The sequence below is a fragment of the Python bivittatus genome, unplaced genomic scaffold, assembly GCF_059951505.1.
Source record: "Python bivittatus isolate LINGU-HERP-01145 unplaced genomic scaffold, Pbiv_v1 ctg000310_np1212, whole genome shotgun sequence".
NCBI classification, from domain to species: domain Eukaryota; kingdom Metazoa; phylum Chordata; class Lepidosauria; order Squamata; family Pythonidae; genus Python; species Python bivittatus.
The window spans coordinates 8,358,597-8,375,084 of record NW_028277054.1 but is presented as its reverse complement, the minus strand read 5'-3'; the positions used below and the strand labels follow the sequence as shown (position 1 = coordinate 8,375,084).

Genomic DNA, 16,488 nt, shown 5'->3' with positions numbered 1-16,488 from the left:
GGCGGTGGCTGCACTGCGACTGGACAAGCCCCTTTTGGAGGGCTCTTCCTCGGAGGAGGCAACCCTCCCCACCCACCGGCTCCTCCCTGGGCTACACTGCCAGGCGGACCCTGCCCAGGGGCAGCCTTGCCACGCTGCAGGCAACGGGCAGAAGGCACCATTGTCAGCATAGGAGAAAGGAGGCAGCTATCTGGCCCCCCACCCAGTCCCCCACTCGCCCACCCACCCACCCACCAGGCCCTTTGGCTGCACTGCACAAGCCCTCTGAACTGAGTCACTATTGTTCTCTCTAACCCAGTTGCAGTTCTTCCCATCAAGGGGAGAGGCAGAGGGTTGCAAGGGAGCTTCCCAAGCCGAGCACATTGTGGGCTCAGCAGCCAAGAGGGGCTGAACCCATTTCACAGTCTCCTTTCCGGCCAGAAGAGCCACTGGCTGGATCTGCCCCAGGTGCACCAGAGATCCAGCCTCTCTTGGGGACTCATCCAAGTCAAGGGAGACCAATTACCGGAATTTGGCAAAGTGAGGGAGGCAGGCTGGCTGCCTCCCCCACCCCTCCCGTGGGTCTGATTTGGATCAGCTGAAGAATATAAGAAGTATGGCTTTGGGCATGTGCAGAGTGCATTTCACCCGCAGATGGTGCAATGGCAAACAAAGGGCTAATTTTTCAAGGATTTGAAGGAGAGGCTGAGGAGGATTGCTAAGACCATTCCCGGCCTGAAGGCAACGTGGACAGGGAGGTGGGGAGCCTGTATCCCAACACATCTGGAGGGCACAGCTGGAGAAGGCTGCGCTGCACCGTTAAGCCTTGGACATGAAATGGGTGGGTGGGTGGGTGAAGGCCTTTTAAGCAGAGTGTGCTGGGGGGAGGAAGAGTTATGGGACACAAACCCCAATGTCAAAATCTTCCCTCAAACGAAAGGGGAAGATTTCTCTCCCAGCAGCGCCCTCCCCACCCCCCCGCCCCCCGCCCCATCTCCAGATTTCAGAGGGAAAGCCTGTGCTAAACGATTAAAACGGTCCCTGAATGACAACGCGGTGGGAAACTAAAGATGGGGCGGGGGGTGGGAGAGACGGTTGGGGAAGGGCGCGCCTGAGCTGCGACTGCCTCCGAGGTAGCGTCTCAAGGTTAACCGCGAGGGGGAGTCGCTCCGAGGAAGGCCACGAGATCAACCCTGACCCACGCACGCCCCCCCAACACTTTTTACGGCGACATGAGTTGGACCCCCCTCCTCTCACCTGCAGAGCTTGCAGGGGGCTAATCCTGTCCCCCACCCCAAAGCGCCCTTCTAGGGAGACGAAACTCCACCTATAAAGGGGGGCGGGGGAGGGAGAGGACCCCCTTTCTCCGGGGCGCGGGAGAAAAGCTCCTCTCTCCGGCCGTCGCTTGCGCGGAAGACGATTTGCTCACCACGTTCTCCCTCCTTCCAAGATCGCGGGGGAGGGACGCCGTACCCCGAGCGAGTTTTCCTCAAGGTCATACGTACAGTACATGCATACTCAAGGCTCGCAGGCGTAATTTGGATGAACCCCCCTTCTCCCCAGTCCCCACCCCCCAGCCGGCCCACCCCACCCTCCGCCCCAAAGGAAGGATCCCAGGAGCCCCAGCCTCCCCGCCGCCTCCTTTGCTCTAACCACTGAACCGCACGTTCTCGAGCCTTAGACAGCATTTTCCTTTAGGAGACTCCTGCGCCCCCTCCCTTGCAACGGACCCTCCCCTATGACCCTCCCCCTCCCCCCCACTTTAGAGTCCTTGCAACAGAGCCATAAAAAAACTACTCCCTTCCTCGGAGAACTTGTAGGCGCTTGCAGGTAACGGAACCAGTGGCGAGCTGGCGCGGAGGGGAGGGGAGGGGGGGTCCGCAATCGCTGCCAACCCCCCGGAGGGGGTCCCCACCCACTCTTCCTGCTCGCCTCCCCATCGAGAGGAACTTCCCGGATCGCCGAAAGCGACGAGACTTCAGCAACAGCGCATACCTGTGTGCGCAAAGTAACTCAGGGCAGCGGTCCAGGTCAGCCAAATCGCCGTCTTCATGGTGGGGCGCCGGCCGGTGGCGGGGCGAGGCGGAGAGGGCGTGCGCTCGGGCCGGGACGGGGCTCGCTGCGGGAGCCCCCGCTTCCCCGGCGCCTCGCCCTTCTCGCGGGTTCGCCTCGAATTCCTCTGCCCGGCGGCAGGCGGGGGACGGCAGCAGTCCTTCCGCCACAGCGGGAGGGACCCCGCTTCCCTCTTGACCTTGATGACTGTCACGGGCTGGTGGGAGCAAAAGTGAAGTGAGGGACGGAGGAGGAAGAAGAGAGCCCGGCAGGGGCTCGGAGCGGCGCGGAGAAAAGGAGCAGTCCGGGTTGGCCCCCACTTCGAGGCCCGGGACCGGCTGGCTCGCGCCCCTCCGCGCTCCACTTCTCGCTCCCCAGCTACTTGGCACACTGTCGCCGTCCACCTCCAGGGAGCTCGTGCTCATTCAGCAGGGCAGAGGGTGACCACGCCCATCCCGGCTCCGGATTGGCTGCCTGGGAGGCTGCACTCATTAGGGGGGGTGGGAATCGCACGCTCACATTGAACAGCCGCGGCAGGCAGGCAGGCCGGTCGACCGGCGGCCACGTACGGAGCGGCTCGTCCGCTCACCCGCCCGGCGCCGCTGCCGCCGCGGCGAGGAAGGGGCGATCCCGGGGATGCGTTCGGGGCGGGGGGAGCGGGACTCTCTGCTTGGCGAAGAGCGTGCGTGGCCTGCGGGTGCGCTCGCAAGGCTGCTGTGGGGGGCAGGCCGTCGGGAGGGGCTTGGGGTGGGGTGGGATGGTGGTCGTATCCCCTCGCCCTGATCCGTTTCTTGGCGGTCCCGATTGCAAAGCACCAAACTTAGCCCCGGGCCGGCCCACCCCCAGGTAGCGTGAGGCTGCAGCCTTCAGGGGCTGCTCTGGGTCATAAGGCAGCGAATTATTCGCTAGTTAATACATTAGTAATGCCTTTTGAAAAAAAAAATCAGGAAAGGTGGCACGTTTAGGATTTGCCACCATTAGTGGCTTAGCCGGCCCTGGGGACACTGTTTCCGGGGGGGGGATGCTGTGTGGCCCCAGCCTGCAGGATTTGTTAGGGTGGCCCAACTCCCAGTGCCCCGTTGGAAAAGGATGCCCGGGGAATCCGCCTTTCCACCACGCTCCCCTTTCGGCTGGCTTCTGCCTCAACGGCTCTTTTGTTGAAACCCGCTCTCCCCCCCCCCCCCCCGGCGCCTGCTCGTGGTTCTAGCGCCGGACTCTGCGCTGCAAAGTGCGGAAGTTGCATTATTTATTTGGGGCCCTGGAGCTGGAAGGCTCTTCTGACCCGCTTCGCAGGGATGGAAGAGCAAGAAAGAACACACCGCCTAAGCTCGGGGGAAATCAGGCTCCGCAACAACCTGATGCAACAACCCCGCTGGGCAAGGCACTTTCCTGACCCGGGGAGGGGGTGGCTTTCCCCCTTGGCGTGGAGCTGGTTTCGCCCCTCCTTTGCTTCAGTTGTCCCGTGAAAAAGCACAGGCTGAGTTACCTGCAGAGTCACGTTCACATTGCCACTGGGATTACCTGATTTATGCAAATATGCACCCCCCCAATCAGGCTTGACTCCTAAGGATGGGTAAGCCCCTGGCAACAAGGGGGAAGTAATGTTGACGCGACCTTCTGATGGGATGTTTTTGGACGCCCCTGCCTAGCGGACAGCCATTGGATCTCTTGGTGGTCCCCCTTCCAAGTATTAGGTTTGATGTTGCTGAACTTTTCAAGATCAGTCAAGGTCAAGGCTGAGATTTAACTCAACGCATCTCTCCCACCTATGGTTTTGCTCATCATTATGTACAGAGTGAATTTCTCCCAGCAACTGCAATCTGTTCCCAGTCTCTGGGGATTTGAGGAAGGAGAATCCTGGAAGGACAGACGTGACATCCAGACCAGATATATTTAGGATTTGGCTAGTGCTTTAAAGTGTTCAAAGCAGTTCATATACCTTATTCTAGTCATCCTTGTGGATACTATAAAATAAGTCAATATTATACCCATACTACAGGCAGGGATTAGGTAAAACTGAGGCAGGGGACTCCAACTCTTCCCTGATCATAGATATGTGGAATTACAGATGTTCTCTGGTGATGAAAGGATTCTCTATTATTATTCCTAGACTGGACCCTGAAGTTGGAAATTGGGGTAGACTACTGATTCCTGGTAAGTTCTATGAAATATTTTCTATAATGAAAACGCAGCGAAGCGAACGGTGGCTGGGAAAGGAAGAGTAGAAAGTCATAGTTCCTTTTTTTAAATAACGGTTACTCTTTTCTTGGCATTTCCTGTGCCTGAAATTTGAACAGAAAGCCTATCTAATGATCCTATTTCTTCAATCTTAAAATAGCTCTCTTCTGCTTTTTGCCTGCGCTAGAAACATTCGCACATGCACGGATGCAAACCACGTGGGACGTTTTTCAGACCTTTAGAATGACAAGCCAAGCCGTGCTTTGGTTGGAAGTCTGGGAGTGAATGGACCTACATCTGCTGAGGGTTTGGGCTAATTTGTGGGAGCGCTTTGCTTGGCCCGGGGGTCCTGTCTCCACAAAAGGGAGCAGGCAATTCGCTTGAGCCCAGGGAGATGCCTTGCAAGGCGAGTCCTACCACCCTGGTCCAAATTAACAACTTCCTTCTTCTGGATGAGGTTACCCGGTGCTGTCTGCTCTCTGTTCCTGTTTCCTTACTCCCTCCGCTGTGTTCTGGGTTAGGCACAGCCCAGGTGTTGACATGCAAGAATGTGGAAAGTCCAGTGAGCACCTCCCATACTTCCAACCCTGATTCTGGGTCAAGTTCACCGGTTCTGGGGCTGGGATTGGATCTGTCAGATTTGCCCAACCGATCTCCATTTGAGGAAGGACAAAGGTGGCTGGGTCGCTGGCCAGGAAAGTGGCAGAGCGTGCCAGCGAGGCTGTGGAGTAAATGTTTTTCTTAGCGGAAAGTCTTAAAGGATGCAGGTGAACTGCAGAAGGTGGTCTGTCGGGGTCCTCTGGAGCCTTTCAGGGCAGGGCTGCCCCCACTTTTCCTCCCCTTTCTGTTATCAATACTTTTCTGTTTAGCAGGACCAAATTGAGGCTGCCCCTTAGCTGACCTCCTTCCCGGTTCCCGGGTGGCACAGCCTTCTGAAGCACTGAGCTGAAATGCCGTTGGGCTCTGGAGCCCCCCTTTTCTTAGCATACGCCTTTCCCACTAGCATCTGTTCCCAATTATCTCTTGGAAGTGTGCAATAAGCAGCTGGGGGGGGGAGGCTGGTGTAGGGTGACTCTCCCCCTCCAGCATGTTACAATAATTGCATGAAATCCTGCGCACCTCAACCTTTTTAGGTCTCCTCGGCCTGGCCCAGCAGACCTTCGTGGACTTCCAGACCCAGAGATGCCCACATCTTAACCCGACCGCTTGCATAAATGGGACCCAGTCTTTTATCTAGTCCAGAATCAAAACGATGAGTCTCCAGCCTCTCAGGATGCAGAAAGTTTCTGTATCCTCTTGGCTGGCAAATGCAGGCATGCTAGAAAGTTTCTTCTTGCCAAGGGCCACTGGGAGCCTGATGCTGTAGGAATCATTCCATGCCACCAGTCCCCTGAATAGATTGCAGATTGCTGATCAAAGGGTGGGAGGAGGAAATTTAAAGCGATTTCTGCTGCTTTATGTTTTCCTTTTGTGTGGTGGAGATTAAACTGACCAGGAATATTGGCTGAAAGCTTGAGCATCTTTACCTCTTAAATCGCCCACATGTGTGAGTAAGCCTGCCTCTGACTGAGCAGTATTTACATACAGGCCATTGGCAGATGGCAGGTAAACAGGCCACACCACACTGCAGGTCCTATATTTATAAATGTGTGTGCGTGTATTTGTACACTGGTGGTATAAATGCAGGGTTTTTTTACATATGTAAGTAAGAATTCAAAGTCAGTGTTGCAGCTGGCCGGGAGTGGCAGTAGTGGGGGAGCTTCAAGACATGAAACAAAGCAGACACTGAAAATCCAGCCCAAGAGGATTTGAAAAGAATATTCTGAAGATTTAGAGATTAAAGGGTGTGTGTAGGAAGAGAATGGCATGGATATTGAGCTGGCAGGATTATACTCTGGCAGACCTAGCAGATGAATGACAGGCCAGGAATGAAATCCTGAATTCAAACCTTTTACTGAAGGCAGTTTTCTCATCTGGCAACTTCCAGATGTGAGGACTTCAACTCCCAGAATTCTCAGCAATGGCCAGGCTGGCTGGGAAATTCCTTGAGTTGATAACGATGCATCTGGAAGTTATCAAGGTTGGAAAACTAGGCTTGCAGTTTATAGCATAAACAAAAAGGAAATGGTGCCAAGGACCACCCCAAGGGTTACTTAGGAGTAACTGCACTATGCCTATAGGGTTGACCCAGAACACAGTGATTCTCCAAGCATCTTTTGCTTCTTATAAGTTCCGAAGAAGTGCTAATAAGACGTGTCGAGCTGTATGCAGGCAAACCAGTGACAAGGTTTTTCTAGTTTCTAATATTGCTCCAACAGACAAGTGAGACAGTTGTGGTATATGAAAATGAACATGATATGTGATTTATAGACTTCTAGCAAAGAGTTAGGGAAGGTTTGGGGGCTGGTCTGGACATTGGGAGTTTTGACAGACTCTGGAAGGTGTGCTCACTGAATGGATGTTACGGCGAGCATCACGAAATATCTGTTCTCCGAAGGCAAACAGGTGGAGTTTCTCCCCATCCCTTCTGCTAGCCGTTCAGAATGCTTACACGTGCATTCATACATCCATTCTGGAAGGGCAAGAAAGAATGCGCTGGGTGCTAGGCTGATGTCCATAAGCACATCAATTCATTATGCTGTTTACTCCTGCCTAGTATATGAAGAAGTGACTTAGGCATCCAGTATTTTATATGCCCTAATTTCATGATGGGAGACAGTAGAGAAATGCAGAGATCCAATTATGAGATCCTCTCTCACTACCTATTTTGCCCATTGCAACTCAGTCATTCCTTTCCGGAAATAATATAAACAAGAACATTTTGCTTCTGAATCTACTTTGACAAAGAATAGAGTCTTCTATGGTTCAGTTCAACTCCTGGTTACTTGAAAGACATACCCACGTAGCTCCCCTGGTTACAATATAGAAATGGGTCGCTATTGCCTTTTTTGGGAGAACCTGTCCAGTATTTCACAACTGAAAAAAACAAAACAACCCCAAACCCCCACATTTATTTATTTATTTATTTATTTATTTATTTATTCGGCTTGTATGCCGCCCATCTCCCCCATGGGTGACTCTGGGCGGCTCACACTAAAAAAGAAGAAATACAATTCTCTCCAAGATGGCTAAAAACTATAAATAATTTAAAAACATATTAAAAATACCCTAAAAAACCTCCTCTAATTTTGGCCCTATAAAAATCTGTAAGATGGTGGTGGTGGGGCAACCCATCATCCCACCAGCCATCTCCACAGGTGCGGGCCCCCCTCTGGCCCCCAGGCCTTCTGGCAAAGCCAGGATTTAATACCTTTCCTGAAGGCCATGAGGGAGGGGGCACACCGGACCTCAGGAGGCAGAATGTTCCATAGGGCGGGCGCTACAGCAGAAAAGGCTCTCTGCCTAGACCCCACCAATCGAAATTCCCTGACCGGTGGGGTCTGGAACCTGCCCCTTCTGCTGGACCGAGTGGGACGGGCTGAAGTGACCAGGGCGAGGCAGTTCCTCAGATAACCTGGTCCCGTGCCATGAAGGGCTTTAAAGGTGATGACCAACACCTTGAATTGGACCCGGAAACAAACTGGTAACCAATGCAGCTCGCGCAACAGCGGTGTTATATGTGTCCTCCTAGGGGCATTAAGAACTGTCCGCGCCGCCGCATTCTGCACCAGCTGTAGCTTCTGGATACTCTTCAAGGGTAGCCCCTTGAATATTTGCCTTTCCCATTGCACTTATTTCCAAGCCAAGTAGGGTTCCTCAACCTGGGCAACTTTAAGACGGGTGGACTTCAACTCCCAGAATTCCCCAGCCAGCCGTTCCTGGCTGGGGAATTCTGGGAGCTGAAGTCCACCCATCTTAAAATTGCTGAGTTTGAGAAACACTGCTTTAAGTGCTGCAATACTGTAAGCCTGTCCTGCATTGCCTTTGGAGGCAGTGTGTGTTAATAAACGTAACTGTTTCCCTTAAAAAGAAAAGAAACCTGAGAAGACCTCCAAGATTCTTTCACAAGGGGTTCCATTCACACAACACACTTTACCAGGTCAGTTGCTAATCTGGCAGCTGCATTTATGCACTGTGTCAAGTTTAGTTTCATAATAGATGTGGCTATTTTTATAGTGACAGCCGCGGCTATGCAGCAACGTTCAACTTCTGGAGAGGTAGCTGCGTGCATAGCTGTGTGCGTCCAAGCAAGGTGTATTTGCAGGTGTCCGTCCACCTTTTCGTATAAACGTTTAGCATCAGCTGAAGCCAGAAATTGAAACTCTAGACTCCCCAAAGACAGGACTGAACCCAAATGAATGGCAATGCACCTGGGTACATACTGATATTTTAACAAAGCATCACCCTGAGCCTCTTTTTATAAAAGGAGGTGGTTTGATTCCCTTTCTTTTTGATCCCCGACTTGTAGCGAAGGTGCCGAGAAGCACAGCAGCTGTGCAAATCTGGGCTCCCGCTTTGCTTTAGCAGGGACAAAACTCTTGGTTTGCCCCTTGGCTCAGATGGAAAGAAACTCTGAGCGTGGCCCCCCTGCTTTTTTTCAGATCAGGACCAGGCCCATCCCTGAAGATCTTGGGGATAGTTGGTGCCTCACTTCCCCAGGTGCTGATTCTCAAGCCTCCCCCGCCCCCGCTTGGCTCCCCCAGAACCTTCTGCCTGCAGGGCCGGCTCCCCCCTCCCAACACCTTTGATGCCCTAATTCCAGCACCCCATTTGATGGCCGTAGCGGCTGTTTGATGGCAGCTGGACTGCGGAGCATCAGCCTGAGTTCTGGTGGGAGAGCAGCCACATGTTGCCAAGGCTGACTGGCGGCGGGACGCTGCTCCCAGCCTCTGCTCCTCCTCCTCCTCCTCCTCCGACCGGGCTGCAAATAGATGCCTTCAAACAAAGTTGGCGGGGAGGGTGGAGTTTGGGCCTTTTCATGCATCCCTTTCTGGTTTTGTCTCCTTCCCCCCCACTTTCCCCCCTTCTGCTGTTTTCTCAATAGAGGCCCAGCAGGAAAGAACAGGCGTGGGCCCAGCCCTTACTGCTTGCAGGGCCTGGGAATTGCAACAGCTTTTTCAGATGCCCTTTTTATTGCTAGGCTCCCTTCTATCCAAATGGTGCAACAAGAGCAGAAGGGGTGCAGCAAGGGTGGGTGGCTTTGGGGATGGGGTGGTTGTCAAGATCAAGGCTGGTGAGAAGGGGGGGCAGAAATCCAGTTCCAGTGCCCCCAGGACACCTGGACTCACTCAGGTTTGGTGCTGTGGTCTTGGCACCCAGAGCCTGCTGTTGACGCTCCAAATTTGGGCTTCTCCAAATAACCGTAGCAGGGAGGAGCAGAGGGGGGCATGATCTGGGAAAGTGGAACGGCCTGTTTGTCTATTCCCATTTTGGAGCCCCGCCCCGCCTTTCGCTGCCTGGGAACTGAGAAGAGTGTGTGGTCTGCAGAGGAGCGGTTCGGAATATTGTTATTAATACGATTAATTATTTATTTCCCAGCGATTCGTCCTCCTCGCAAAGCCCGGAGGGGTTTACAAGAGAACAAGAAAACCGTCCGGAAAGCAACAGATTTATGATGCAGATAAAATTGTTCCTAACCACTCCCGGGTCAACAAGTTGCTGCGTTTCTCCCAAAGGATGCAACAAACCCTGTCCAGCCAAGTGTTTTCTGCATAGCCACTTGTTTGTTTTTCAGATGGGAAAGTGGGAGGCTAGGCTGGCCTGAGCATGTGGTCATATCTTTCCCTCTTCTGCCAATTCCATCTGGTTAAGACCAGTAGAGGAGAATATCTGTAGCTCAGGGTTGAACTGTGGAGTCCTTGGTGCTCTCTGAGCTTGGTCGTTTGATTGCAGACACAAGGACTGTAATAGCCACTATGGAGGACAGACAGGTAGGAGACTGGCAGAGCGCATCCACGAACACCAACTAGCAGTCAGAAGACACGATGAAAACTCCTTAATCTCACAACACATGGACAGACTCAACCATAGTTTCAACTGGGAAACTCTCGGCATCCTAGGCCAAGCCAAATCCAAAAACCCTAGGGAATTCCTGGAAGCTTGGCACTCAGACACTCATCAATAGACACACAGAGATAAACCACCTTTACACACATTAAAAAGAGACAATAAGAAAGCTAAGAAGGAAACAGAAAGGACACATCCTCTCCAGCAGCCAATGTCCAGATAAGCATCAGACAATCAAGCAGAAAACAATACCCTAATCAAGGAACCACCAAGGAGGAAACCACATCCCCACCAACACTAGCAGGACAAGCTACTGTATAGAAAGGGAGCAAACCTTACACTTCTTCGCACTGATGGTGTTACCTAGTTGGGTAATGAAATGTCTGCAAGCAAACACCCAAGCTCAGAGAGGACCAAGGACTCCACATCTGGTTAAGAAACATACCTGAGGGCACTCATCTTCTGGTCTTTAATTCTAGATGCCGTGGCACCTCTTTCAGCTGAACAGAAGCTGGTTGTGGTTGCCCAGGGAGAGGAGTAGACATTTTGCCCATGCATGTGTGTTACATCAGGAATATGCATCTATGTGCTTATCCATCCAGCATGCGTAACTGCAAGGGACTATAGGAATTGTAGTCCAAAGCATCTGGAAGTCATCAAGTTATCTAGCTTTTTATATACATTGAATTATATTTTCACACTCTCTCATCTCACTTTCTAGAAGTTCAGGGAGGCTGGCAAACCCCACTCTTAATTCATTTTATCTCTACAGTGAGGGATGCTCAGGTGAGAAACAGTGCTGGATTCAATGGTTGAGCCACAATGTGGTTCATCTGGGTTTGGGTTAGCGTGATGCAAGTCCTGCCACTGCAGCTGGTAAACCATGGTTTATGGTTTAGTACTTTGTCACTATACATAACCTAGTTACTGAATTTATTAATTTGGGGGATTCATACAATATCTTGAACCATATCCTAACCAAATGGGATGGTTTTTACTACCCACTAAGCCACAAACCAAACCAAACCAGCCTCAGCAAGATTAAAATTAACGAAGCTAAGCATGGCTAAGCTATTGTGGGAATGCAGTCATTGTCTTTGCTTCATATCCTCACGATAACTTGGGGGCTAGGCTGAGTTCAGATGTACTGCTAGCGATTGGCCCGACATAGTCCAAGAACTTCATGGCTTCGTGGAGATGGAAACCTAAATCTTGCTAGGTTCAGTCTGATGCTCAACTGCCATACTGCAAAAACTGATGTTGCAGTCTGGGCTGAGTCTTCATAAAAATGATTTGGAGGTTTAAACCAGGCTGAGCCCTAGCACATATACAAATGATCTTCCTAAATTGGATTTGAAGCCTTTCTAGCCATCATCACATATGCAATCGCCCCCATTTCTGAGTTAAGCCAAGCTTATTTGCTTTGCTTTGAACCTGGAAATTCCATCCACAATCTCTGACCTTTGTCACTTGTCTCTCACTTCTCACAAGCCAATGCCACAGGCCCATTCCAGTAAATCAATTGTTTGAAGTTGGATAATCCCCTTGATGTTCAAAATGTGTTGAAACATTTACAATGGTGGAATTCCTCCTCTGCTTTCCTTCAGTTCTGATGTGAGAGAGCAGGAATCTGCTGAAGAGGAGAACACCCTCGTAGCCATGCTGACCTTGAGAAAACTCAACATCGTAATTCCAAAGAGGCAATGCCTTTATTTTTTTAACATTGAGAGTTTTGGGGTTCATAAAAAAATCTCTGCATCGGGCTCCCTAGTTGAAAACAGGAAAGAAGGAGAGGAGGGGGCTCATTTTACAGCTTTTGTACTGATTGCACTGTTGCACGTAGCGAGAGAGATCCTAAGGCATATTTTCTCCTTTCCCAAATCTTTGAAGCTGGAACTCTCTGTACACTTATTTAAAAGATGCCCCCTCGAACACAGCGCGACAAACGCCGCACTTCCACTGAAGCAAAGCCTGTCCCATCCGCTGCCCCCAGCAACCGCCTCACATTTCTGTAGGCCAATTCAAAAGTAGGTGAATGTCAGTCATGAAGTGGAAGCAACACAACGTAAATCCAGTGTAAGAGGGTAATTATATACTGTGCATATATTTAGCAGGGAAAGCATACAAAGTGACAGCATGAATAGGGGAATTCACACATTGCCAAATTAATATGCACAGCTTTCGCTTTTTAAGTGATGTTGGAATAGGCACAAGCTGATAATGACAGTGTCAATCATGGAGTTTGTAAGCTGACTGGTCTACCTAGTCTTCATTTTGGAGAAGTAGGTCTATGGCCGGTGTAACTTATGAAGCTTTCGTGTCACCGGCATGAACACAGCATGTTAGCCAGATAAAACTCTAGAGACCATCCAGTTGTATTCTGGAATGTCATTCGCTTCGATTGGAATGTCATCTACTGATTATCCAAATTTACTATCTGGAATCATCATCGTCATCATCATCATCAGTATTTATTACTGTTAATTGGTTATGGTTGCGCCATCTGTTTTTATGTTTTTATTCTAGATTTTTACTCTGAAATGTTAAATTGTTGATTGCATACGTTTGATTGTTGAAGGTTATTGCAAACGGCTGTGAGCTTGCAATTTGGGTAAGTAATATAGAGGAAGGAAGGAAGGAAGGAAGGAAGGAAGGAAGGAAGGAAGGAAGGAAGGAAGGAAGGAAGGAAGGGGGAAAAGGAAAAGGAAAAGGAAAAGGAAAAGGAAAAGGAAAGGTGTTCAGCAACCAACTTCCACCTACAACATTTGCGGTCATCTTGCCCAGGTAAGCGACATGTGGTCCTTCAAATATTGCTGCACTGTATCTCCCACCAGCACTACCTAAGTGGGCTAGTAGGAAGGCAGACAGGCAGGCAGGCAGGCGGACATAAATTCTATCTTAAATTCCCGGTAATTTCTGCACATTCTCCACACTTTGGGGTGAAAGTCAACATTTGTTTTTCACCAGTCACAAAAGCACTGTTGGGTAGGGGATGTCCATCTGGACTGCAATGAGTTAGTGGTAATTTGGCTTGCATGAGAACAAACCATAGCACAGTAATATTATCCAAAGTTTGAGCACTGGGCAGGATGCAGAGAAATCAACGCATCAGATGAGATACAGTACCAGTAAATGAGCTGATTAACAAATTGGTTCTCTGTAGCTTCAATGGAGTGCAGGTGTTAAGTTGCAATTGCCCACCTTCACCTACATGTATTTGTGCCAGCTTTGTACAAAGCTCAGTGGAATTGTAGGGTGAGCTCATGGAAGGAAGCAGGTAGAGCCAAAGCATTAATTATCTCCGGTGGGATATAATCTTAGTGCCATGAATGAAGTTGAAGTTTTGGCCCGGACAGCAGCTGTAGAAGGAAGGGAGAGGCACGGGCAGTGGAAAAATAAACAGCATGTTAACGAATTGCTAATTAAAGCTCAATTTTCCAGACAATAATAACTTGCACATCTCATGGGATAGAAGATTTTCCATTGCAAAGGATGGTGTTGTGCTTCTTGCAGGCATGTTGAACAAAACTGGGTGCTCCGACACATACAAGTCAAGGACTCCAGGTTGTGACTAGTTTGGTCAACCATACCTTCTAGGTAGTCAAGCCCATAGACATGTAAACGCTTCGAGTGTCATGTGTTTGTTCATTTCTTTAATCTTTTAATTAAGAGGAATGTTGACTGAGGATTTGAAAAGGTATCAGTGAAGAGAAGGGAAAGCTGGTCTAATTAAATGGGGATAAAAAACATACCAACGATAAGCTGTTTCAATGACAGATGTATGTATGTTAAATGGCTAAAAAGTGGTAAGGAACATTCATCAGAGATTTCTGTGATTGAATGATCATGAATGATTTATGTTGTCAAATGCTTGATATCTCCCATAGTTTCTGGCATGGGCAAAGTTCATTCCGCTTGCTTTGAGGATTTAAACCAGAGTGGGCAAGTCTGCAGCAATGGCAGTCGGGGCACTAACATATTGCAGCAAAATGGGGATTTTTCAGCATGATTTTTGTTTGATTTTGCCAAAAGTAAGCATGGAAAGGAAATGAGAGACCAACTGTTGTCAACCCTCAAATCCCACAGAATTGCTCCCAGAAGTGTGAAATAATGGCAGTGGATTGTATCCACTTTGCCCCTGGATTTTGGTGGGGTGATTTTAACCATCTGGGAGTTGGTGAAAAGTCTTCCTACTTCCATTCCCAGCCTTAAAAACCCCATATTTCTGTATTTACTTTATTTGCATAAAATAAAACCACACACAAAAGGTCTACAAATGATCCAACCCCTTTCTGGTGGTCCTCCTCCTTTTTCCTGGGCCAGTTCTAGTCAGTCTTGGTTGGGGGAGAGGTCAGGCCAGAGGGCCCTACTTTATGGGAAGCTTCAGGGCTCTACTCTTTCCTCACTTCTGTTTAGCATCTATGTGAAGCTGCTTGGGGAGGCCATCTGTTGACACCGGGTACAGTATCATCAGTATGCTGATGATGCCCTGTTGAACAACATCTCTGCCCTGGGCCAACCAAGGAACACTGCTGAGGTCCTTTCCTGATGCCTGGAGGCTGTGGGGGTCTGGATGGGGGAGAACAGGCTTTCCTGATGCCTGAGTGACTGTGGATGCTAAGGCTCCTGGCCTTGGAGATTTCCCATTTTTAAATCTAAGGGTGCACATCCCCGGTCAAAGCTGAAGCACAATTTTGGACTCATGGCTCCTGCTCAAAGAGACAGGTTTGTCTTGTGCACCAATTGCGCCCATTCCTGAACTGAGAGGCCCTACTCACAGTCACTCATGCCTTAAGTGACCTCCAGGTTGCACCACCACAGCATGTTCTACATGGGGCTGCCCTTGAATGTGGGTTGGAACTGACAGCTGATCCAGAATGCAGCAGTATGGGCATTTTTGGTATCAGTTGATGTGTCCATATAACACTGCTGATCCATGAGCTGCACTGGCTCCCAGTAGGCTTCCAGGTCCCATGCAAGCTGCTGATTATCCCGTAGAAGACCTTACATGGCATGGGGCAAGGCTATTTGTGGGACCGCCTGTCCCCCATTGTTTCTGCCCATCCTACCAGGTCTAGTAGGGAGAAGATACTCTGGGTCCTTTCCTTCAAAGACTACCATCTTGTTGGACCCTGGAGTTGTGTCTTCTCTGTGGCTGCACCTGCCCTGTGGAACAGCATCCCCCAGAGCTCCAGATGGGCCCAACCTTGTTACCAACCTTGTAAGGCTCTGAAGATCTGGCTGTTCCCCCAGATATATGGGCCAGGAGGTTAAGCAAGCTCTGCTGGTGATGTGGCACTTTCTTTTGAGGGTTGTTGTTTTTACAAGGGCATCATGGGTTATATGTTGTTTGCATGCTGCCCAGAGTCACCACTGTGAGATGGGTAGCTGTATAAATCATGGTAAATCAATCAATCAGTCAACCAAACAAACAAACAATCCATGCTTTAGCTGTTGAAGGAGTGAGTGGTAGCTCTGGACCTGAGAAAGTTGCTCATCCCTTAATTGATATCTTTCCAGCTGATTTTGTGTGGAATGTTTGCATTAATGCAGCATACAAGGCTGGGCCAAGACATTTAGTTGCCTGATAACGTCTTGTCTGTTCCTCAAATGACAAACTGAGAAGATCAACAGGTTGGGGCCAGGGGCTCTCTCATCTCCCTCAACCTGACCCTTGCCTGAAAGCTTGGCTTTGCAGTTTCTGAGGGGTCCTCAGAACAAGGCATTGTGAGCAAGGTGGCACTACAAGCTAAAATAGGTGTGGGGTAGCAATGGCTAACTCCAGCTAGGGTAGCTATCCCTTTTGGGCAGTGTTTCTCAACCTTGACAACTTGAAGATCTGTGGACTTCAACTCCCAGAATTCCCCAGCCAGCTTCCCAGTTTCAACTCTGGGAGTTGAAGTCCACACATCTTCAAGTTGCCAAGGATGAGAAACACTGCTTTTGGGTGACCCAGGTTGCCTACTCATTATCTCAATCAAGGTGCACCGAATCCCAAAAGGGGCAAGAGATTGTGGAATACGATGCAAAAAAACCTACCAGGACTTTTCTAATCCTCCCTACCTGCAACAAGAAGCATAATAACAAGAAATAACCAACAAAGCTGGCCTATGGTAGGGCTGTTCCTGCTCACACTCTAGAGGCCATTTTTAAAAGTGGGTGGGTGGGGAGGGCAGGTTGCTGAGATTAATTCAGTGCAGGCCACTCTTGCCAAATCCATTTCTCAAAAGATTCTTCAGGAGCAGAAAAACTCTGTGCAACACTGTGCTATGGACAATGCCACTTATTTTATATGTCTCGGTGTGCTTCTGCTCATGCTATGTGGAATCGTTC

The 16,488-nt window shown here is 49.8% G+C and overlaps 1 protein-coding gene and 1 long non-coding RNA gene across 6 annotated transcripts in view; one reads left to right on the top strand and one right to left on the bottom strand.

The window, feature by feature from the left end:
• KIRREL2 (kirre like nephrin family adhesion molecule 2) overlaps nucleotides 1–2,436 on the bottom strand; it is a 42,146-nt gene extending 39,710 nt beyond the window's left edge. For 4 of the 5 annotated variants that reach the window (XR_015796005.1, XR_015796004.1, XM_088140015.1 and 1 more), the window contains exon 1: nucleotides 1,975–2,436. Coding sequence is in view for 3 of the 5 variants with exons in the window: in XM_088140015.1 (XP_087996141.1) it covers nucleotides 1,975–2,032 (58 nt within the window). In the remaining 2 variants the exon portion in view is untranslated. The remainder of the gene's footprint in view (nucleotides 1–1,974) is intronic. The other variant, XM_088140016.1, reaches the window with a different exon arrangement.
• Nucleotides 1,817–14,706, top strand: LOC148216131 (uncharacterized). Its single transcript, XR_015796006.1, has 3 exons — nucleotides 1,817–2,009; nucleotides 4,142–4,185; nucleotides 9,688–14,706. It is a non-coding gene; the product is annotated as an uncharacterized LOC148216131 (long non-coding RNA).
• The last annotated feature ends 1,782 nt before the right edge of the window (nucleotides 14,707–16,488 follow it).